The sequence below is a fragment of the Rhea pennata genome, chromosome 1, assembly GCF_028389875.1.
Source record: "Rhea pennata isolate bPtePen1 chromosome 1, bPtePen1.pri, whole genome shotgun sequence".
NCBI classification, from domain to species: Eukaryota; Metazoa; Chordata; class Aves; order Rheiformes; family Rheidae; genus Rhea; species Rhea pennata.
This window is the reverse complement of record NC_084663.1, coordinates 155215911-155240393: the sequence shown is the minus strand read 5'-3', so window position 1 is coordinate 155240393 and position 24483 is coordinate 155215911. Positions and strand designations below refer to the sequence as shown.

Sequence of the window (24483 nt, the reverse complement as noted above, 5' to 3'; positions counted from 1 at the left end):
ATGCCATGCATGAGGTACTGTTGTATTTATTGAAATTTTAAATTGTGCGAAGATGGGGAGGCTTTAAAGTGTTAAGTAATATAAAATAACATAGTAGCGTATGCTTACAGGTATACCATCCTAAATTGTTAGTATTTTCTATGGTTATGTACTTATATATATGTTTATATGTGTGTGTATATATATATATGCACATGTGTATAAATATACATGCATTTATACATATATATATTTAAAAAAAAAAAATTGTAAGTGTAGAGGAAAAGCCACTTTCCCTGTTTTCATTTTATTATTTGTATTATAGTACGTGCCCATGAAGTTGAATGTGCCTATACATAGTGGCTGCTGGGTGTTCCCAGGCAATTTTTTTCATAGAACGTACCCTTCAAAAAGAGATATGCAGTCTAACTTTCAGAGCTGTTTCTGCACCAAGCTGTCCTCATTAATTATTGGCAAACTTTCTGTTGGTATTAGTCTGCTCGTGCATTTGAGGTAGAATTCCTGAGGAAGAGTGGGTAATGTGGTAAGAGTGTCATACAAGGTAAAGGTGTGTATATTTGAATTCAGTTTTTAAGTTGGTATATTTAAGTACTTGTGCCCCTTTTTTATATACCTCTAGAAGAAACAAATCCAAATAATTAAAAATAATCGCATGATTAGAGATTAATAATTACAGTTGCTAGGGCAAGGACAGTAAAATTGAGCAGTGCGTAAATTAGTAGACCTGAGTAGTTAGTCTAAACCTGACAATGCTTATTTTAACACTTTTATCCACTTGCTTCTGAAAAGTTTTTTTTACGGTGCTGTTGTACAGTGTGAAAATAGCTTAAGTATCAGTGGAATGGTTAGTTTTCTTTAGCTGTACTGAGAATTTGAAGCTAACATTGCACATTATAACCAGCAGTACTTAATTTACGAGAGCTTGATTCCGATTAAATGTTTTTCAGACTTTAAGGATCCTTATCCTAAGTAATCGTAACAAAGTTCCGTGATACTAGCTCAGTCTTTCTGTACTAGGCTGTGTGGCTATGTAAATCTCCAACAGGCTTAACTGCTCATTTCCTGCAGTTGATAGTTACCTATTCAAAATAGATTTTTATAGGAAGAAAGACAACTGTAGAAAAACTTCCCCCAAAACTGTACAATTTCTTCTTCAGATTTTTTTTTTTTTAATAAACCTTTCTGCCACAATTCTCCGATTCAGAAAAGCAGCTCAGCATATACTTAATCTGTTTCCTGATGGATAAGGGTATTTTAAGCTTGTACTTGATTTCTGTCACTGACTAAAACTGCTTTTTTGAACTGGTGCCTTAATGATTATGCCTCCAGTTACTGTATGGAATTACAGGTATTATGTACACATTGGATGGTGTATGTACACACCCAGTGTTCACATTGGATAGTAGTTGTCAGCAAATAGTAGATAGGGAGATGCATCTTTATGAGAAAAAACTTAAATATGGCGATTCTTTTTACTAATTAAAAAAATATAAACTAGATGTTGCTGCTCCCTCTGGTAAGTACCTTGTCCTACTACTATTGAAACATATTTAGAATTGACTTGAAAAAGCTATAGATCTGCCTAAATAGCTAAAATCTTCTCCAGCATAACTTGGCTTTGAATTTATGTCAAACTAAAGCTATCTCCTCGGCATTCCAGTGGTACGTGGTATGGTTTTTGGAGGGGTGTTTTCTGTGTGGTCTCTTTGGAGGCACTTGTTTACATAGCGAAAAGGATTTAGTAGACTGTAGCATTCTTTTCTGTGATGTGTTCCTAAAACCACAGTGTGAGGTCCTTGCTTCACTCATACTTTTTTCTTTTTTTCAGCTACTTTGCAGTGCTTTAGAATTAAGGTGGCAGGATGACAAGAGAGAGAAGGAAAATAAGTGGGCAAGTCTGCTTTTCTAAAAACAATTGATAAAGCCGATGGCATAGATTACTTGTTGGAGACTGAATGCAGATAAAGTAAACGGCTATTTCAAAGTTGTCAAAACTTGCCATTAAATACCATAGTGTTCTTCATAAAGTATGGATTTCCAAAGCAACAAAGGACCAAAGGACTTCCCCCCCCCCCCCACTTCAAATCGATCAAAACAGACAAACAAAAAACCCAACCCAGAACACCCTGCTATCTTTCCAACCTCCTGCACTATCTGTCAACTGCAAGGTGTTCTTGTGTAAACAAGAAATGTTCTCATTATTGGCCACTGTAATGTCTAGTGTGTGGTATTAGATTATGGCAACCTAGATACAGTGTACTTTATGAGCAGTTTTAAACAGTGCTTTGGGTTATCAGGCTCTGTCTTCACTGTAGTGTCTGCAGGACATGGAGATGAAACTTTGCAAATAGCTGATATGAGAAGACAAGAGTCATACTTTAAAATTATTGTGGTTTTCTCTGCCTTCTCTATGTGGATTTTTTTTTAATAGGTTGAACACATGTACTTGTGGATGAATATCATTCTGTTTTTCATTGTGTTGGCTTTGAAATCCACTGAAAGAAAAGGGGAAGGAAATATTAATTCTTATGTAAACATTCTATTGCTGTAAATATGATCTTTTCCTTTTAAGGGAGGGAAAAGGAGCAAGAAGCTTGTTGCTGACCTTTTACAGCTGACAAGTCGAGACAAATTTTTATTTTACAGTCTGTATAATGGCAACCCACAGTTATCTACTGCCAGACGCTATTACAAGACAGTGCGTTGCAGGAACCATAGCAGTAACTTTAAATTGCCAAAAGTTGTATTATGACTTCTATTGTGTTTATTCTACTTAATACTATTACATGATTTCCCATACTCCACATTCATGTATAGAAGTTTCCCAAATGTTTTTCTTGTATATACAAATTTCTAGTCTGGTTTGGGAAGGGGGAGTTGAGTTTTATTTCACAGGTTTGTAAGAAAGTCATCTTTTGGCTTGAATATGCTCTGTGTAGGAACTGTGTTCCTTTTATAAGGTGAACTTTAAAAAATGTCAGGAATTGAACAGTTGTAGCAATAGAATCCTTAGGAGGATTTATCCAATATAAGACCATGTGTGTGCTTTTAATTAGCGGAAATACTTGAGACTTCCTATAACCCAAGTTTACATTCCCAATATCTGCTTCTGAACTGTGAAATGCGGAAATAAGCTATAATTTCAGACGAAAAATTAACTGATATAGCTGCCTACATGTCCATTTCTCAGGTAAAATTAGAAATACAGCACAAATCCATTTGGTAGGCTAAGGACAATCTCTCAGTTGAAGGGCAGATGGATTAACTATTTATATAAAATATGCATATCAGCATCTCTTAGCTAATCATTTGTGTCACCTTGGATGTTCTCCGGGCGAGCGCAAGGCTGCATTGAGATTCTAAGGTATGGTCTCTTCTATTAGCAAAAAGATACAGCCATACTTCCATTTATATTTCATAATTCAGTGATTGAAAAGTGGAAATTTTTTTTTGTAAATGAGGTGACTCTCCTAGGAGTGCTTCTGTCAAATATAAAATCAGCACCTCCTGCATGTTATGGGATCAATATGGTGTATCCCATTAAGACTAATAACACTATCCTTGTATAATGTAGAGTAGAACCCTCAGTAGTGAAAATAGAGAAAGTGGATTCAAGTTCTAAATAACACTGATGTTTTGAATTCAGAAACAGCCACTGAGTAAATAATGCAAGGATTTTACTTGAATTTTTCTTTAATATGTATTTTAAGCAAAAATATCATATAAAGTATTCTTAACTCCTAAATTTTGTAGACAAAGCATAAATGTTACCAGATGTGTGCTAACCATGGTAGAGTTTTACATTCTCATTCTATTCTGGTTTTTACAATAAAATTAATTTTACAAAGAACACTTTTCTATTTTTATGTACTGGCATATGAAATAAATTGATACAATAAAAGTGATATGAATGTCTTATTCCAGTTTGTTATCTCTCTTTAGTACGAGTGTAGGGGTATTTTTGTATGTATGTTAACTGATTAATCTTAAGATATAGTTTTGCAGTTAGAAAGCAAACCAGTGCACATAAGACATCTGCATTGTTAGATACAGAGTTGAAATGCTATTACAGTAGGAAAAAAAAAGTTAAATTACAAATATTCATTTCTAAGCTTTGTTACATAACCTTGCTTTCAGGAAGCATTAAAGAGTAAAGTGGATATTCAGTAGCCTCTGCTGCTTTCTATCGTGTGCTGCATTTCAAAACCTTTGTTGGGGAATTGAGGGATGATCTGAATACTATGTTACTTTGACTGAAAGACATATTTTTAAGTCTGTTTATGACTATTTTTACTTCCTACTGGTAGAAATGTTTTAAATATCAATTTTAAATGGTCTGATGGCACTCTTAATCTGTATATAGTTCGTTAATTCATATAGCTGCAGTAGAATGCTCAGGCTGAGGCAAATTTTACTTTGTTACAGAGCAATACATAAGTAAGCTTAACTCGCTGCACACATACAGCCTGTTGTGGTATGAAATACCTTGTGAATAAGGATTTACCACTGTCTTTGAAGTTGCAAAGTATGTGTCCTCTTTTGCATTAGTGGAAGACTTTCAGCTCAAGTTTAACCTAATATCTAGGAAACCAGGTGCGGAGGGGACAGCCATTTCTGATTCTTGAAATAGTGACAGTAAAGGAATAACTCAGATATGGTTACTTCATGTATATAATATTCTTGAGTAAACAGCAAGTTTGCTGTCTGGAGAACTGTCAGTAAATCTTACTTGAGCAGGCTGCTCTGAATTCAAGACTTCCATTTGCTTTTTCTTATCTGAAAACTGATAGGCAGCTGTGTTTCAAGGTACAGCTTTGTCCCAAAATGCCTTAAGTTATGTTTGTAAGTCTGATATTATCTTTGTCTGCTTAGTAAATACGTATAGACCTTTATATCAACTAGATAAATTTACAATATAATATTTGGTGATTTTTCTCAGAATTTGTGAGTACTGCTTAAAATGCATATTAAAAACCCCAAAATATGTAAACATAAATGGCATTGGGACATCAAAACTAAAATGCTATAAAGGAAACCTAAACCAAAGGCAGGGGACTTCCTGTTTATGAACAAGATCGAGTAGAAGCAGGTAAAGTTCTAGGGAAATGCATGGTTTCAGTCTCAGTGCCTAAGCTGCTTAGAAGGCTTTACTTCTAAATCCTGCTATATTAATAAATAGTTAGGTGCTTCTTTCTCTCAACAACAACAAAAAGAAATTAGGAACAATTTAAAAGTTAATCATGCTGCTGGGAGTGTCATGTTTGAATTATTAGTGATGTTTAAATGCCATTGGTCATGTACTAGTTTCTAACCTAGACTTAGCTAGTTCAAAGCTTTATATCCTTTGTTGGGGCTTAATTTTAGATCTATTGAAGAGATTCCTTATCTACCTACATAGATAGAAGATCCTTTTTAAGAATAAACACTGGGAATATGCTGAAAACCTTAATATGATTACTTTAACATGCTAGACTTTGGCTTGGTTGGGGTGTTACTCTCTTCCGTTACAGCAGTCTTCCTTTTGGTGGAAGATGGTGCATCTTAAGAGTAGACCTGTTTTTATGACCTGTATCTTCAATAATCTTAAGTAATGAGTTCAGTAATGCCAAAGTACAAAGATGTAGTTGCTTGCTTAAAATGTAACTGCATTTATATGTCAGGTTCCAGAGGCATACCCCAAATTTCTAAGAGCAGCTAAGGGGTGATTTCCTTACTTGAAGACAGTAAGGAAGTCCTACAGCTATTTTACACCATGCTTGCTTCTGATGTGGCCTAATTATTTACTAAACCTCAAAGTGAAAGGTCATGCACAGTACCCTTCCCTTTCTGCTCTTGAAGACTGGAGAACAGTGTAGCAATTAAACGTGACTACAAATAAATAACGCTGTGGCTTGAAAACGTTTGGATCCCTGGCCGGTGCCCTCTGTTGAAAGTGCTCCGTGTGCAGCAGCAGAGGACAACGAGTGGCCACTCCCACGTGAGCGGCGATGGCCTATTGGTCCTTTTGCCACTGCGCAAATGCATTTTCAGCCCATCTGTGCCAAGCCTGTCTAGTTGCATAGAATTGGAGAGCTGCAGAAGTGCAATATCTCACGTTGCTGGGGTAACCAAGTCAGTGAGAGCATAAGTGAAGTTAGCTCCAGCTCTGTGACAGAGCTCCTTTTTTCACTGTTCAATGCAGTAAGAAGGAATTACTGTGACATTCTGGATGGTTTTATCATTAAGCTTCTGTAATATATAAATCCTTTGTGTTTTCTCCTTATTATTTTATATTTCTTGTTGGTTCTACTACATAGTTTGAGACAGACCTGTGATAATCTCTTTTCCTTCCTGTGCCATTTCCTATCCTCTTTGAAAGGACTGTAATAACCATCTTGTAAAACTAATAATAGGTGCAAGTCTGCTATAGTTTTGCTTTATGTATTTGTATGCATGCCAGCTTTGGACCTAACTTTGCTGTTCTCAGAGAGCTGTTGCTGAAAATGGCTGTAATAGAATCATAGGTGCTAGACATTTTAGGTAAGTAGCATTATTTGATTGTGTTAAAATAAATTTTTAAGTAATGTTAAACTTATGAAAAATAAATCTAGTAGTTGTGCTATGTTTTAAATGTTAATGAAGAAAATGGAGTCTAAGCTCTAATTTGGGTTGCCGGGAGAAAGTTAAATTTGATTCAAACTAACTTTTTCTTAAGGAGAAAATCTATTGGCCTTTTCATATTGATTATGATTAAAAGCTAAATTATATAATAAATGCAACAAGGTTATAAGACAGTGAACTTTTTTTCTTATGTATATCTCTAGAAAAATAGTCCTAGGCCAAAAATAAATCAAGCATGGAATATCTAATATGTGCAGACATGTTCATGTTGTCCTAACCAATTTTGCCTTAAGAGGCAAAATGACAAGAATACCACTTTTGTTTCAGAAAATAATCTTTTAGGATTTTTTTTTTCTTTTAACAAGATAATATATCAAATAAGGCTTAAGCTGTTTGTATAACAGTTTCACGTCCTCTACTTATGATATACTCAAGTTTAAGTTTAAAGTTAAGTTTAAGATAATAAGATACATACCCACAGTAGCACTGAAACCACAAATAGATTGATATATGTGAGGCAGAGACTTCCCTGATTTTATTATTATGGAAATCAGGATTTAGGGCTGAAGGAACTAATTTAGTGCCCTTGAAGGAAATATGTATTTTGTTTCAGAGGACTGTCTATGAGTGATCTTAATAAATGACTTTATTAGGAGAAAAATATCATATGGGATTTATCCTCATCTCCTTCTCCACAATAGTTTGTCAGTTCTTTCCATCTTCAGAGATGACTTGAAATTAAATGTGTTTTAGGTGGAAGCTTTGCTTTTTCTTTGCTCTATCTGTTCTTTACTGTCGTGTGTAGTAGGACAAGTTACCATGGCTTCTTCCTTTTTGTAATAGTAACAGGAACCAGTTCCATTTTGTGGCAACCTCAGAAGTGTGTGAACAATTCTGCTAATTTGGACCTTTGCCATTGGAGATGCACTTCTAGCACGGCTGTTGACACTGGCCAGGGTCTCTGTGTTGCAGCATCTGCACAACCTCCCTTTTAAAAACTGAGCATTTGTTTTTAAACAAACTTTCACATTTCTTCAGTGAGCCGGGGTTTTTTTATTCAAGTCTGCTTATTTAAGTCTTCTGCTTCTCTTTTGTGTGTTAAACTTCATTATGGGTTTTCCTCCCCCTCAAAGAAGATGCTTTTTGTGGTTAAAGCACTGGACTGGATTTCAGGAAATCAAGGGTTCAGTTTCTGGTTCAACCACAAACTTCCTGTGTGATCGCTTACTATCTCTGCCTCGGTTCCCCACAGATGTAGTAATGATGTTTCATAAATTTGCAGGTTAGCAGGGCCTATCTTGATCATTTAATCAGATATTCTGCATAACAGAAATGAGAGGAATTTACCTACTTGCAGAAATTGTTTGATTCAGCTATGAAATCTTGGAGGTTAGCCAGCCTTGATTTTATTCACATATCTGCTGTTTCCCTTAGTAAATAACTGTCTTCACTGATAAAATATTTTTTCTTTATTAATTTGAGTTTTACTTAGCTTTTACTTCCCCCCCCCCCAAAAAAAAAAATTGAAGACTCAGCTAAGTAAAATTGTTAGACTGATCAAACAATTTCTTAACAGTTTTCCTTGGCTAAATTAAAGAGATTCCTTAGTTGTTTGCGCTAAGGTATTAGTGCTTAGTCCACCCACCTGAGTGATTAAAACAGCTCATCGTCTGGGGCAAGGAGGCACTGCATGATTGGATTTACTATATGTGCATGAATCAACTGTACTGTATATACAAAATAGGATCATATTTTCCAGGTAACTTGGTCATAAGGGTATATCTTTTTGCTTCCAGATACAAGCCCAGGACTGGGTTTCTATTGTTTAATGCAGTGTCATTTTCTTTTCTAGGAATAGTTTGGAAAAAGGCTGCTTGAGCTGGTCTTGAAGCAGCCACTTGTCATCTTGTTTTTACTATACACATTTAGTATATGTATATGTAATATTTAGTATATAATATATATAATTTAGTATATGTATATATGCAAGGTACATAGTATATGTACCTTGTGTCAAAACAGTAATATGGCATAACCCTTTGCTACAGAGTTTTTAAGAAAGGTGACCAGTAAAAACAGGCTGCTAACCACAAACTGATTACCCTGTCCATATGGTGATTCTTTAGGACTCTTACATAAATTGTGATTTCTTTTTCTGAACCGTTTTCACTCTTAGATTTTTGGCCATCATAACTGTACGCATTCAGTAATGGTCCTGTGAATGTTAAAGCACAGTTGTTACTAGTTCTTATTTTTGCTTAATATTCTCTAGCTTATATGCATACAAACATTACATTTAAATTTCAACAGCAAAGCTCCACTGTGAGCTTATGTTCACCTGGAGTCACCACTCTCTCAAATCAGCAATGGAAGGCCTCAGGTGAACACTCGTTAGTCTTCTTTCAGTGTAGCAGATAAATGCAGAATAAACTGGTCATAAGTTAACCTTATCAACTTGGCTTTAAGCAGGCTAAGGAGTACTTTGCAGCTCTGCCAAGAAATGGAATCATAAGGAAAGCTTGCTCTGGCAAGGCATAGCATCTAGGCACCAACTCCAACGAGGTGCTAGGCTCTACGTAACATAGTTGTCAAGAAAGAAAGAAAAAGGAGCTAGCCAGCCTTCTAAGCTGTTATTTACTTACAATTAATATGTCCAGTCCTTAATTTAGTGAAGTGTCATTTGATTGTGTTAAAACATAAATTGTTTGACTAAGCATATTTTCGGGAAATTCATATTATTTTTCATGACTGACTGTGACTGCCATTGTTCTGTTACATTTTTGTCATCTGCAAAATTTGTCAAAAATTGTTTTCTTTGTGAAAATTTTGCCTTAATTGCTTATGAAGCTATAAAGCTTTGTGAAGTTGAAAACAGTGATCCCTTTGCAACTTGGCAAGAAATACCTTTGAAATTTAACAGTTTGTCATGTGTGGGCTGCTCTAATTTTTCTTCTCTCCCCTTTGTAATTCTAATTTATCAAAATGATGGGCAAGCCAAAGCCAAATGTCTTACAGAAGACCCCTGCGCCACCACAATTACTTTTGTCAGCTCAAATAGTGACCCCGTTTAAAGTACGTAGGTGGCTAGAAACAGCCTATTTTATGTAAGAATAACTTGAGTGATGTTAATTATATAATTGTCAGCTATTTTCTTATATTAATGACCACAGAGACCTCACTGGCCAATTGCTTCTTCATATTCCTGAGTAACTGGTTATAATTTCCATCCTCTCTGTTTCATTTTCTTAAATAGCACATCTTTTCTAGCAGGCATATTATTTTATTTTTGGAACGTAGTCATTCTGTGTTTCAGAACAATGACATTCTAATGTCTACTGATATTTCTAGGCGTATCTGTTTATATCAAATAATTGCTTATTATGTTCCACAAAATCTACCTGAGTACATCTTAAGTTTGCTTTAAAACGCAGCTTCAACAACAGCTACACCTGAACTTAGCCTTGAAAATAGGTGTGGAAAGGGTATAGTTTTCTGCTCCTCTTATTCCGCTGTATACTAGTTTCACTATCGGTTTTCACAATATGTAAGTGTCTTCTAGGAGCATGATAAGACAGATGTTTTTTCCCCCTCTCCCTCTCCCTCGCCCCATTTCTTCTCCCTCTCCTTCCTAACAGGATCAGCTTGATCTGAAGGTGTTCTTCTGGCAGGTGTTGCTGGGAAGATTCACTGCATGCTTTTCAGCCAGACCTGTAAAAGCTCTATCTCCTGCAAGGATAAAGTTTATTCCTGTGTGTTGTGTTGTGTTGTTTTGTTTTTTAATCAGTATTCACTGGGAGTTAAGTTGTTGATTTTAGTCTTCACCGTGATGCTTTTTGATTTTTCTGACCCAAACCACTGAAAGCCTTAACAAAAGAACAAAACATTAATTTTGTCTGGGAAGTCAGGGTAAACATGTTTTGGATGTTTCAGGTACTCTTGCTGTTGAGGATGGCAAGTACATTAAAGGAATTACTAATTCAGGGTTTTAAGAGGAAAGGATTAGTAGGACCTTAAATAGATGAGTTTAGAGCCAGGCATGTAGGATTCACCTAAAAAACTAAACAGGAATTTTCATGTTGAAAGTTTTTCTCCTATTTTTATCTTCTATTATTTCATTTCTCCCCTATTCTATTATTGCATCAATCCCCCTTGCATCAGTCCGGATCCTTGAAATCTTTAGCAAAGTTGGTACATTTATTAGATCAGTTTAATAAAAAGTCATCCCTTTTCAAGTTGGTGTGATAAATTGAATCCATAGAACCTGCAGCTTTATACAGCTGAGAGCACAGTAATGTGCTACTCATGCCTGGGAATATTTGTCACTGTTTTAGGAAACAACATAAATTGTTATTTGAGCCATTGCAGGCATATATGCACTTTAGATATGAAAATATATATGCATATAGATATATATGTTTATACACACACATTATAGGCATATGTCTGTTAAGTGGCATTGGATGATATAGTGCCAGGAAACTTATATTTCTTCTGTATGTTTAGATAAGGCTCTAAATACAAGTGGTTCCAGTTACGCCTGAATTTAAAGACAGTGGGAAATGGTAATAGCAAGTTGCCACAAAAAAGAATAGTTGAAAGCGAAAGGAGGAAGGTAGATTGAGCAAGCAGCTCATGAGAAAGTATTTGTTGCCAAAATGCAGCACAGAAAGAAGAAAACTAAAGGGAGACAGAATCTTAGACGCTCACTCTGTACATTAAGTTTAATGGTTATATCAACGGCTTCATATGACAGGAAATGATCTGGGCGTTTTGTTCACTTATTCTGGATGCCCTTAGTTTCACAGAGCAACGGGTAACATGGATTGCACCTCAGAAGGAGGCAGCTGAACTCTCCCTCTGGCTTTAGTGAGGAAAGAGCAGCGATGAAATTCGTGGACTGTGTGCACGTCATCCAGCAGAAGGATACCGCCTCCTCTCCCTCTGCCCCCCCTGGTGCTGGTTTGGGCACCAGGGGACTTTTTTCTGTCACATTCCTGTGGCTTGCAATGCTCCTGTCCTCTTGTCTTGCAGCAGTGTCTCTTTACCATGTTATCACCCTGAAAACAGAAGTAGAAGCTCTCCGTAGCGAGCTGATCTACAGGGTCCAGGCAAGCTCCCAGCTAGACCAGCCACTGGTGTCCCCTAATGAAGACCGAGTGGATGTCCCCGCTTCTTCCTTCCTGCAAGTGTCAGCAGCTCCGGCCAGGCAGGTAAGTTGGCGAGGTGGTCTTCTGGTGGCTGGGGACAAGGGGGCGAATCCGGGGCTGCTTTCACTCACCGGTACTCATCTCTGCTAGGGAAACAGGGTACCTGGTCCTGACGCAACTGAGCATTTCTGGGAGGAAATCTGGAATGGGAGCAGAAAGAGGGGGAGGAGGTCTATCATCCGCACTGAAGAAACAGGTGAGTAGTGCCCGGTGAAGCAGCCGGGGTGCTGTACTCTTCTCTGCTGCCTTTTTGAGAAGAGTAGCAGTGCTTGACTCGAATCTTTTGCTAATTAGTGATCCCAGAGCCTGTCATGGTTTGTTGCCGTTTTGGTTTGTTTTGCAACAGAATACATGGTATTAACTGTAGACACATGCTCTTAATGGTTCCCTTCATAAATAGCATGAATATCTCCTCTATCTGCATGTTCAACTTTAAACATTAGATCCTAAATCTGGTTCTCACAGCCGCATGATTTCTGGAATATAAGCAGTTAACTAAGACAGCTTTGAATTGTGCAAATGTTAAATTGTTCAGTTTAAAATCCATTACTCTCAGGCTGATATCTAATTTCTTCCTCTCTAGTCAGTATTAGGGAGGAAAAACTATGACTAGACTAAAATAAAAATGCCCAGTTATTTTTCTGGGAAAACATGCTCACCCTGAAAGAGAAGTGACAAGAAAGCTCCTTAACTTTAGGGAAGCAGGAGCATTCAAAGAGAAAGGCTTGTCTACCTGTCAGGAGAGGCAGACTATAAGGAACTCAGAAGGTTAGAGTCATTTGTGCCTGAAACATTTATTAGTATCATTAGCAAAATTAAAAAAAGGCATGCATATCTTGTAAGAATTTTTTTCTCATGACCATAAAAGGTACTACTGAGAAAAGGTACTACTACCTTTTGTATGTGTTATAATATTGGAATATTAATGGGAGAAATTTGGAAGAAAAAGTCCCTAAACTTTTTTTTGTTTGTTTTATCTTGACTCTTGGTAGTATAAAATTCAGAATTTTAATGTAACCATGTGCATACTCTATTTACAGTGTGTTACTAAAAAGGTTTCTGAATTGCTAAATCAGTTCAATCCTTCTATGGATACTTTCAGATTATTTTGACTGATAAATATCTTGAATCATTACTTGATTAAGCAGCAAGCTAAATGAAATTTAAATTTTATCATATAATCATTCTACTTACCTCCAAGTGACTCAAAAGAAAATATTCACATGGGGAACCCAAAAGCTGCAGTGTTTTATTTTATTTTTTTCTCCTTTTTTAATGATATTTAGTTCAGGGTCTTCACTAAAAGTGATTTCACAGACAGAATTGAAGACAAGATTGCTTAACTGTCATATCTTTATAGCCTGCTTCTTGTGGGATATTGGATGAGTCACAAAGTTTCCTTTTTCTTTCCTATCCAAACACTTTCTAAATAAAATCTTGATCTTTTATACTTAAAGCCCAACTCCTACCAAAATAAGGAGACAGTTCTTTTTTTTTAGGTGAGTTAACATTCCAGTTATTTACACCAATATTCATCAAGTTATTCAGTACCCTTCACAGTAACTTTTTTCTTTATTCTTAATGCTATTTGAGTTCATATGAGGGATAGGAGGGTTTGAGGCTTCTGTCAGAGTTAAGATTCTTTGTCATGTGTCCACCTCTTATTATCCATACTTACCTCTTCTCACATAAGAACTAGTTTATTTAGAATTTTATTTCTATAATGTCTAAAGACAGCTTTCAGATTGTCTAGATGGATAACAAAATATAGGACATGAACACTGATTAAAGAAGAAAACCTCCATTAACTAATCTACGACAAAACTCTTTTCTAAGAAGACATGCTATTTTGTACGTTGAAAAAAAGAGTAAATCACAAATCTTGGTCTTTATATAGAAGACCATCTCTTAGGCATCATTAATTTTCTGCCTGCTCTAGCTACAAGAAATTAAACTTGTCTGAGTTCAGTAAGATCTTACATTTTCTTAGGTCAGACTTCTTCATTGTTGACTACTGCCTTACCAGTCAATTTGTCAAATTATTTTTAGCAGAGAGGTGGAGATAATAAAAATACACGGTGTTGTTCATGGTGCTGAATCCTGTCTGTTGCTTAGTCAGACGCATCGAATTGTTATCCCTGCGTTTTATCCTGCCACGTTTGTTGCTGGGTGTCAGAATCCTGGCAGCCTCCAAATTGTCCTGCAGCTTCAGTACTTTGAGTGACTATTTAAATAGTCTTTTTTTTTTCATTTGATTTCTGTTAGAACAAGGGTTCCAAATGGAATCTGGTCTGATAATTTATTGTCAACCCATAATTGCACTTCAGTGTGTACTGTAAATCAGAGAGCAGTGGTAAAAGATGGAACTGTTTCTTTTAATAAATAAAAAGTCATGATTTGATTCTGTTATCTTTTTAAACTTCAGTAATTAAATTTCAGAAATTAATACCCCTATAACTCTTTCTAGGCCCAGCACAGCCTTTCTTAACCATATGGAATTCCCATTTTAAAGTTACTTTTTCTGTTTGCTTTGATACTGTGTGTGCAAATTGGCTACAAATAAGGACTTTAAAATGATATTTGAATGAGAACTGACCCGTTATTTTGTATTTTTGATGGGCCTTGCATTTGTCCGTGTTTATGCATAAATACAGGAGTCATCAGTACTTGTACATTTTGTATCTTGAAAAAGTTTCCAGCTCAAGTAAGTTGAAGAAAGACATTTTGAGCATCAGTTCCAAGTAAAGCTATTCACTTAGCAGTCAAAACCAGAGGTCTTGATACAATGAGTAGGAGTTAATGGGTGATTTCAAAAGGCACATATTGTTAATCTGCAGGCAGATAAATCATCTAACCACTTTTGGTACATGTCATTTCAGGTTACTTAAGAATAGAGATACTTTTTTTTTTTTTTTTTTGGTCTCTCTTTTCTACTGACAAAGAGTATATTAAAAATTGGTGCATGACAGAAGCCACTTCTAAATTACATGTCTGGGTCACCATTATTCATTGCATTACCAGCATGTTTCTCTCCATGTCCACTCGTGTCCAAGAAGAAGATACAAGTTTCACTACCTAAGCCAATTCAGTTTATGAATGTTTCATTAACATGCTCTGTATGGGCCTAGTTTTGATTTCTGTTGTGTGATTCCAATTCCAGTCTTAAACTAGAGAGAAGCATCAAGTCCTCTGTAATCTCAAGTTCTGGTAAAGTTTTGGTGTGATCAGATTGGTGAGCCAATAAAATACATTAGTTTGGTGTATTGAGATTATCCATATCACCTAATTTAATTGCCTTTTTTGAAAGAACTGAAGAGAAATTCTAGGTAAGCTCGTAAAGAAGTGAAATAGGCAAACGTGACATGAGATTCAGATATTTTTCATAGCAGTTCTCAAGTTTATCCTCTAATGTCAGCAATGACCAGAGAAAATTGGTGTCCTGCAAACCTGAGTATAAGTGGTAACAATGTATCACCTTTGCCATTGTTCTCGGTATAACTGGCTTATTGGAAATTCATATTTTTGCTGGGTAGAAGTGTTTTAATCTTCTGTGTTCTTGATTTAGATCTCTGTGAGAAAGGAACAGAACAAACTTTTAAAATTGGAACCTGACTTCAAAGATCTTTGAATCAAGAAACCTAACCTTTGCTACTAGTCTAAACAAATAACAAACGTAAAATTCCCTCAGTAATTATTCAAAATCTTCAAAATATAAGAAGTAGAGGAAATATAAGAGTTCTCTAAACTTAAAAATAAAGATCTACTTCTTGAAAAAAGATGTTATTCTTTTGTTTGTGCTGACAACTGTCTAACTCAAAAGGAAGTAACCCCTCCTATGTGAAAGGACAAAAAGTAGCTTCATTCCAGTGCTTTGAATTTTACATGAAGAATTGCACTTAATGAATGAATGTGTTTGCAGTGTTCAACACAATACGCAAAAATACACAAAATAGGTTCTCATTTTGGGGAAAAAAATCTACTTTATATTGCATAATAGAAGTTCACATAAATTGTACTTAATAAATAATTCCTTATTGTATCTATTGTAAGAGACTATCTATTAAGATTAAGGTAACAATACAAATGCTTTGAAGATATTTATTACATCTGAGTCATATCTGTAACTATCACCAAACCATTTTAATGCAGGGACTGATTTAATCTGTGATTAATGCCCCACAAATACTTCTAAGTTAAAAAAGGACCAAACTAACCAATCTATATACAAGCAAAAATTAAAAGAATATCTCTTATGAGAAGAAATAAATAGGGGAAGAAAAATCATTCAAGAACATACTCATCTATAAACTAAATTATCAACTGCTTAAGCTTGTTTCAGGAAGTCTATAGAGAACAAATCAAAAGCAAAGGAACCTCAATAAGCAGGTCTCTTTTTTTTAAAGTTCAGGGTTTTTATTTGTCTTTGATTCAGCAGAAATTGAGAGATAGATGTCTAAGGCCTCAGATAGCTAAACTTAAAAATCTATGCATGGGTTCACAAATAATGAAACTGCAATTTTCTTTGACTAGATTATAAAGTTGGATCACAAGATACTAAAATGATTAGATGAGTTAAATGATAAAGAAAACTTGCATAGGAGGGGAATTTGGCCATGCTGGTATCAGGTCTTAAATCATGCTGATGTACAGGGTTCCTATCCTGCTGCAAAAGTAAGACTTTGCTAGCTTTTTTGAAATTGTGGTTATGTTGCTCAACTGGTACAGATCACATCCCTTCACGCGCTGCCTGTGGTTTAAAAAGGCATATGGAGTAATTAATTTCTTCAGAATTGGCTGTTCTGTTCATGGAAGAAAATAGATTCTGAAACCCTTTTTTTTTTTTCTCCCCACCCACACCCACCCCACAGAGCAGTATAAATCAGAAAAAAAAATCTCATCAAAGCAAAGCTGTTGTCTCAAATCACAGGAGGTCAGACACGCTTTGGTGTTCTAGATACAGCCTGTTCTATGCAGCTGGAGATCATGGTGGTGTTTAGTTTAAATGTTGTTACACATTTTTAAGAAGTATTTTACTAATCCTGTATTCTGCATACATTGTTAATTATTCAAAAATACTTTAGACTGCAAAGCTAAAGCTCAGATTTGATCCTCTCTGAGCTGAGAGGCATTCAAGTAGAAAGTTTGACTTTTTCGGCTTTGTGTTGATAATTTCTGTTCAATCCATACTTTGTAATGTGTACATTCGTGATATTGTACTTCAGGTAAGACTTGGTACTTCCTGGAGTAGAATTACTAACATTTTTTAACACAGTTAGCGTTTTACTGAAAGACCCTGTTAGCTTACCAAGAAAATATTCTCCATATAACTGTACTTTTTCTTTAATACTTAGTAATGCTGTTTGCTCTGAACATACTTCAATGAATTACTTCATTTTAAGCCTGTATGTAGTTCCACGGAAGTTAGACTAAAGTGTTTGGATATACTGGATGTTGCTATGTGTTGCTCCTAACTTCTATTTTTTTTTCCTAAGACTGTTGTTCAATTCTGAAAGTAGTTTCTAGGATATTATTTTTCATTTGTGGCTTTAAGTAAAATGGTTGCTATACTAGTTTCTGTTCTCTTTATTGTAATGAATGACACTTCAGTATCCTTATTTCTCCCTGAAAAGCAAACTTATTGTATTATATATAATCTCATTTCTATCTGCATACACTAAAAGAAGAGACAGTGAGATTGTTTAGAGAATGTATCTTGATTTGATATCTATAGAATACAGCAGAGCTGGTATGTGTTTTAGTTATGGAAAAGATTCTTGGACTGTACTGAACTTAATGATTGTAGTACTCAGGAATAATAAATAGTGTTTCAATGGTGTGAACAATTATAATGCAGATCCAGGTTTTTACAAAGTATAAAGCAGGGTATTTTCAAGGATGTCAATCAAGTTTACAGAGCAGGTTTAACGAGAGCTGCTAAAGCAGCCATAACTTCCATTGCTTGTGAACTTGGTGGTACTCAGCCAGGGAACAGTTGGTTTGCATGGATCATACCAAATCCCCTCTTCTTGTTTAGTTAGTGGAAAATCCAACTAGTCAGGCTGCTGAAGTTTTTTAAAAAAGCAAGAATTAAATTTTTGATTTGGATTACTGATCTGCTAGGGAATCGGCAAATTCCATTCACTAGGAAGGCCTTTTCCTCTAAAGGAGAGGCAGTGAATACCTTGTGAAAGAAACTGCCTGATCTGCTTTTCCTTTGTCCAGGAAACTGCATTTTGATTTTGTTTGGAAGCTGCTGCTTCATAAATTTCTGTCACATAGCAGTCTGATAGAAAAATGACTAAAGTATAGTAACTTTTTTTGATTTTTGCATTGGCTTGGTTTTCTTCCTTTATCAGAAGCAGGGAATTTACAAGCTTTAAGTTCTTGGCTTGGAAATGCATAACTCTCAGCATGTTAGTAAGCGTTGGTGGAACTCAGGGATATGCTCCATTGCAGGAGACAGAGTTGCATAATAGCACTCCCATTAACGAAAGTAAAGTTTCTAGATTGAGTGGTGATGTTCACATTGGAGTGTTCCCATAAATGTATTTGATGCTTTGTCTGCTAATTGTCTGAATTGCTGATGTGCTGGTGAGCATCTAGCCCTCTTCTAGGTGTTGTTGACAGGCTCCTTAGGAGAAGAGACTTAGATGCAGGAAGCAGGCTGCTTTCTATTGAAGCCTTGTTGCTACAGGCAGTGTGGTGAGAGGTGTGTCCTGCTTGCAACTTGACTGCGCAGTTGGGTACCATGGACAGATGTGGTGAAAGGATCTCATGAAGTAAGGCTCTTCCTTTTGTAGCAAGAGTGGCCAAATCTGGCTGATGGCCTTTTTTACCTGAAAAAGGGTAAACAGGGATGAAGATTCAGCAATTCAAGGTAGTTCTTTTTCTTTATTCCTAGTAAGTTACTACTTTAGTAGATTCACTACTAGTTTAGTTTTGTGACCTTCAAAATACTAGTACAGCCATAGGTTTTGGTGAAAATCTGTTATAAGCAAATGCAACTCCATTTTTATTTTGTCCTGATCCCTGACCTTAGCAGATTTTAAAGATATGTTTCACTTATGAGCCTGTATCTTAACATATCACTGTGGTTTTTCTGTGATCAAGCTTCTAGTTTCTCATTAGTTTCCCTCCACTGTCAACAGTTTTGAGTAATACATCTTGTTTGACCATACTAGGGTACTAGTTAGGTATGCATTAATTATGTATACATTAATTTGCCCAAAAGCATCTCTATATCTTTCCTATTACTCTCAGTACAGGTTCATTGACTGTGGGTATCTGAAAATATATTGAAAGTACATATATTGATTTTGAGGATTTGAATTTATTTTTGCAAGTGCCATGTAGCCATCATATTAACATTCTACAGAAACTGTGACTTGGAAACTAATTTATTTAAATAGTACAATACATTATTAGAAAATCTGATATCTGTCATGACTAACTTGTTTTTATTTAGAAAATTAAGAAACCTAATGTGTTTTAATGATTCCTGGTTCATTTGACTTACTGCTACATTATTCTATTATATTAAGACCAGGGATTAGAACAAACAAGTGTAATTTGTGCTACTATCTGAGCCCACCTGCTTAGCATAATCTCTGAAAGTTATCTAGTATGTGTTGAGGTATAAATTTTACTCTGGCATGTTTGAATAAGACTTGCCCTAAAATCAATAGATACATTCTATTTTCAAATAGGTGGTAAAACTGAGAGAAGTGTTTTTTGTCATGCCCATCTTTCCTTTTTTAATTTTTTCCCCCAAAAAAGTATTTCCAAAAGCTTACTCCATTCTATGTATGTTTTATATTCCTTTGATTTTAAGATGATTTCACTTTGCAGGGCTGCAGGCCTGCTTGCAACTGATTGCTGACAGCAAAAGTGATGTCCAACAGAAAGGTAAGAATATAAGAATATATTCCATGGTTTTTAGTTTTTCTAGTAGCTAGTATTAGCTTTTCCATCCAATTTTTGCTAACTTGAAAGCAGTGATGTCCAACAGAAAGGTAAGAATATAAGAATATATTCCATGGTTTTTAGTTTTTCTAGTAGCTAGTATTAGCTTTTCCATCCAATTTTTGCTAACTTGAAAGCAGTAACTGAGTTACAAGGCCTGATTTTTTTTTTCCTAAAAAAAAAAATAAATAAAGTAAAAAACAATCAGAAAACACCCAAAAGGGTCTGTGCAGCTGGACAGCTCTTGCAAATATTCTCTTTTCAGTTGGGAAATCCCTCTACTGAGACTAGAAGTCCTGACTAGAAGTCAGCATTGTTAATTTTAAACACATGAAAACTAAGGAAGTAAATTTGTTTTTCTCATTACGCCAAAATTCTTGTTTCTTCTAGATGATTCAAGCATTGTCCCTTGGCTCCTTAGCTTTAAACGTGGAACAGCTCTGGAAGAACAAGGAAATAAAATAGTCATCAAAGAAACAGGATACTTTTTCATATATGGCCAGGTAGGAATGCTCAATTCATTTCAGTACTTGACCTTCTAAGGATTTTTTTTTTTTTTTTTTTTTTATGTCTTCATACAATATATTTGAAGTCTATCCTTCTTCCTTCTTCAGGTTTTATATACAGATACAACATTTGCTATGGGACATCTAATACAGAGGAAGAAGGCCCATGTGTTTGGTGATGATCTCAGTTTGGTGACATTATTTCGTTGCATCCAAAATATGCCACAGTCTTATCCGAATAATTCTTGCTATACTGCTGGTAAACTTCTAAATTTTCCTCTTCTTTGTTTATAAATAAACTGTATCAAGTACAATCTGTAGTGATGGGTGATTAAGTATTGTAGTCATTGTAGAGAAAGTGGACTACATTCATGGATGACCCTGACTGTAAAATTACCAAATATTTTCCAAAAAAAGTACAATTTCATATGCAGTATTCATAGTTTGACTGTAAGCATTTAACTTATATGATCTGAATAACTTCTCTCTCTCCAACAACTGTATAGGAAGCTTAGATGCTTTGGTGTTTTCACAGTTAGATGCCTGCAGCAGCCAAAAAGGAGTACATACTGTCCTTAAGTTAAACTGAGTTGTTCTTTTGGTGTTGAATTCCAGATTTGGGTATACCAGTAAAACTTCTAGGAGATATGTTCTACTTTAATACATCAAACATGAATTTCAAACACCCAATTTTTACGTACTTTCTCATGGAATTTTCAAAGGTCGTCTGTGTCAGCTTAATTCTTTGCATCTAATAAAAACTACTGCAGTTTTACCATTTGGTAAGATGAAAAGATAATCAGTTTCTGTACAAAACTTTTTTTGACTGACTTGCACAAACCACAAAAAAGACAGTTTAGAATATTTAGTGCAAGTCCAGCAGGCCAAGTGCTCACTACATATGTGTGTTCCTATAAAAGTATTTAAAGGATTATTGTCAAGGCTTATTCAACCTAATTCAGTATCCCTTTTACTCATTCATCTTTCCTTCCAGTTGGTAGATTTAGAGGTTTCTGTAGTGTTATTTTCCAGCAAGAGCTCTGTGAATAAAAGCTCGGGTTTTTTAAAGTATTTGGTATAAAATGAGTGACATTCAGTGACAGGAGCTCACCGTTGGCAAGTATTGGCATTACACAAATGGGACAGGAAAGGAAGCTAACATCCCCCCCCCCCCAAATAAAAATAAATTAGCTATTTCTTCCTGCCAAACAAGACTGTCCAAACTTTTTAACTTTGTGCCTCTCCTCCCACACATTCTGGCATCATAACCACTTCAGTTGCATGTATCCTTCTTTCTCACCCTTGTTTGCACCTCCCTTTCTTGTCTAGGATCTCTGCTCTATCCTGTCAGTTGACGGTTCCTGCTTCCCAAATTCCCACTCTCCACCTTCACCTGGAAAAGCAAAGCTCACTGGAATACCTCATACCGCTGAGCATGTGTTGCAGCGTATGTTAGTTATGGTTTCAGCTCAATGACTATTGAGCTGACTACATCAGTTGATGCATGGTTTGTAGGAAGCAGACTTTTGAGCTTTACAGTTGTAGTGAATCAGCTGATGTTTGGTAACTTCAGTTGGCGGTAAAGCTGGTGAAACCTCCTCTAGAAGTGTGAGAATGCAGTGGTCTAGGACCAACAGCACCCAATGCTGACCTAGTCCGTTTCATCACCATAACATAAAGAACATTTACTGAAGTGCGTTATGTCATGTTGAGCACAGAATGGAATTGCTAGGGAAAGGAAGGCAGTCCCAGCTGCATAGATGATGTTAAATGGCAATTTTGGGTGGGCTTAAATTTGTAAGAATTTGCCTAGAGATAAAGAAGCACTTGTCACAAGAAGCAAAATATGCTTAGATTTGTAAGATTATGTGTAATAACTTATTGAATACCATTTATGAAAATACTGTATGTGAAATATTGACTTAAAAATATTCCAAATCTTTTGCCAGGCATTGCAAAATTAGAAGAAGGGGATGAGCTTCAACTTACAATACCACGAAGAAGGGCCAAAATATCCTTGGATGGAGATGGAACTTTTTTTGGTGCAGTTAGACTCCTCTGAAACACCTCTTTTTTGTTATTATGCTTAGTGCAATTTTCTTCTCTTCATATGCTTCTGAAAGAAAAAAATACTGGATTGCAATAAAGCTGCCAATACAGTTTCTTCTCTCATCCCCTCCCCCACCTTTCGAGACCTTTTCTTTGGTTTAATAAGCAAACCCAAAACAGGAAACCTACCAGACACACTTGTGAAATATAACTATCATGTGATTACCAGAAAACAAATTTGTTTTAGGTGATGGAAGACTAACATCTGTAACTACATGGGTTTTGACTTTGAAGTAATTTCTTGTGTATGAGGCAAATCAAGGAGTTGACTTCAATATATGGCAGAAGCAGGACCATTTTGATGGTGGTTATTATTAAGGCTTTCTCATTACCTGTGGGCAGAAGATGTATAAATTACTAAAATCTACTACTATTTATTAGTAAGAATCAGCGTTACTGGGAAAAGGACATGTAAGATACTTTGACGGTTCAATCTTCAAAGTGTCACTACTCATTAAGGAATATGTGTACACTTATATGTGAGCAAGGCAGAGATAGAAAGAAACACAGTGGAAATCATACCCATTTATATACAGGACAGAAAAATAATTATTCTCCCTCAAAAGGAGAATGTTGGTATTTGCTCCAATCTTTATTTAAATAAGGATCATGTAGACTAGCTGTACTTCTCTATCATAATATATTAGGTGGAATTGGATTTCTGGCTTAAAAAATTTTGTAGTCCTAAATATGTCTGTGTGTGTGTGTATATATGCATATCCACATATATATGTGTATGCATATACACTTGGACATAGGATTTTTTTTTCTTTTGAACAATTTATCCCCTGAAAATATTATTGCATACAACTTTGTCCTATTTGTCTTGCCTTTTGCTATCATCCTTTCTAAGCAATGTAATAAAAAGAAAAAAAGAAATAAGCCATACAGTTAAGAAATTACATGTGTATTCAAGAAGTCTGGGTTCAGTTCCTAGGCTAAGTGTAGACTTACTGTGCACTTTTGAGAATAATGCTCAAATCTGCGTATACACAAAAATCAAACCTGTAAATAGGTCTAAGCAGATCTCTTCTCCCTTTTGTGTCTCTGCTTTGTTCAGTACACAGACTTTATTTTTTTTCCCCCACAAAGATGCATGTATACTGCACCTAATAGAGTGGTCAAGGCTTCTAGGAGCTATTGTAGTACAAACATTAAATATTTCACTGATTTTCATGGAAGTATTGAAGTGCTACTGAAATAGATAATAATAAAAAAGCACAGTAATGAACTGTGCTTCACTGGAAGAAAATTTCTAGGGTTCAAGTATTGTGTCATTAGTAAAGAAAAGGTTCTTTGTATATTGCAGTCTCCTTGTCCATTTTTATAAATAGTGCTGACTTGATTGAATTATGGTGTTTGACAATAAATGAAAGGTATTGGGAGACTGGAATTACAGACTATGGGAAACTGATGAAACAATTAATTCAGCTTTTCTGTGCTTCAAGAGGACATTTCAGCAATGAGCATGTGTATTGGATTACCACACTGGGGTTATGTGAGGCGTTAATTAAGGTTTCAAAATGTCTAGAAGTCCTCTGAACTATTATACAAATGCAGATAACTATTGTTTCTATATATATGTATGCTAGAGATAAAAAACTGATTTTTTTATTATTATTATTATTATTATTATTATTTTGTAATTTTGACATGCTAGGTCTGCCAAAACAATGTCTTAAATTCTCTGCTGGAATTCTCTACTTAGGTAAAGGTTGTGAGAAGGTGCATTCAGGTCAATTATTAGCATGAAGAGAATTGTCTGTTATTACTTAATTATGTTAAAAAAGTGCCCAGAATCTCTAATCAGATGCTGATTGGTTTTGCATATGCTCATAGGAAAAATACTGTTACTTTCCCTGAGAGTTTATGCCTAAACTTGCAAGTTTGTCTTTTGGTATGTAAGATTTTCTAGTGGTCTCAGTGACTTTGTGCATGCCTAGTTCAAGCAAATTCTGAGCTGGAGTGTTTGGCAGCTTAGAAGATGTAGCTTTGAAATATAGTATAATATTTTAAAAATATAGGATATTGCATAAATTTTGTGAAGCTAAATTACTGCCAACACTCTCCCTTTTTTTTCCTTCTGTTGCTGGTGAATA

The 24483-nt window shown here is 35.5% G+C and overlaps 1 protein-coding gene across 1 annotated transcript; it reads left to right on the top strand.

The window, feature by feature from the left end:
* Positions 1 to 11047: 11047 nt before the first annotated feature.
* On the top strand, positions 11048 to 22447 carry TNFSF13B (TNF superfamily member 13b). Its single transcript, XM_062575570.1, has 6 exons — positions 11048 to 11810; positions 11898 to 12003; positions 19656 to 19712; positions 20160 to 20272; positions 20384 to 20534; positions 22225 to 22447. The coding sequence occupies exons 1-6, from the start codon at positions 11484 to 11486 to the stop codon at positions 22335 to 22337; spliced, it is 867 nt and encodes a 288-aa protein (XP_062431554.1). The 5' UTR covers positions 11048 to 11483; the 3' UTR covers positions 22338 to 22447.
* Positions 22448 to 24483: the final 2036 nt, after the last annotated feature.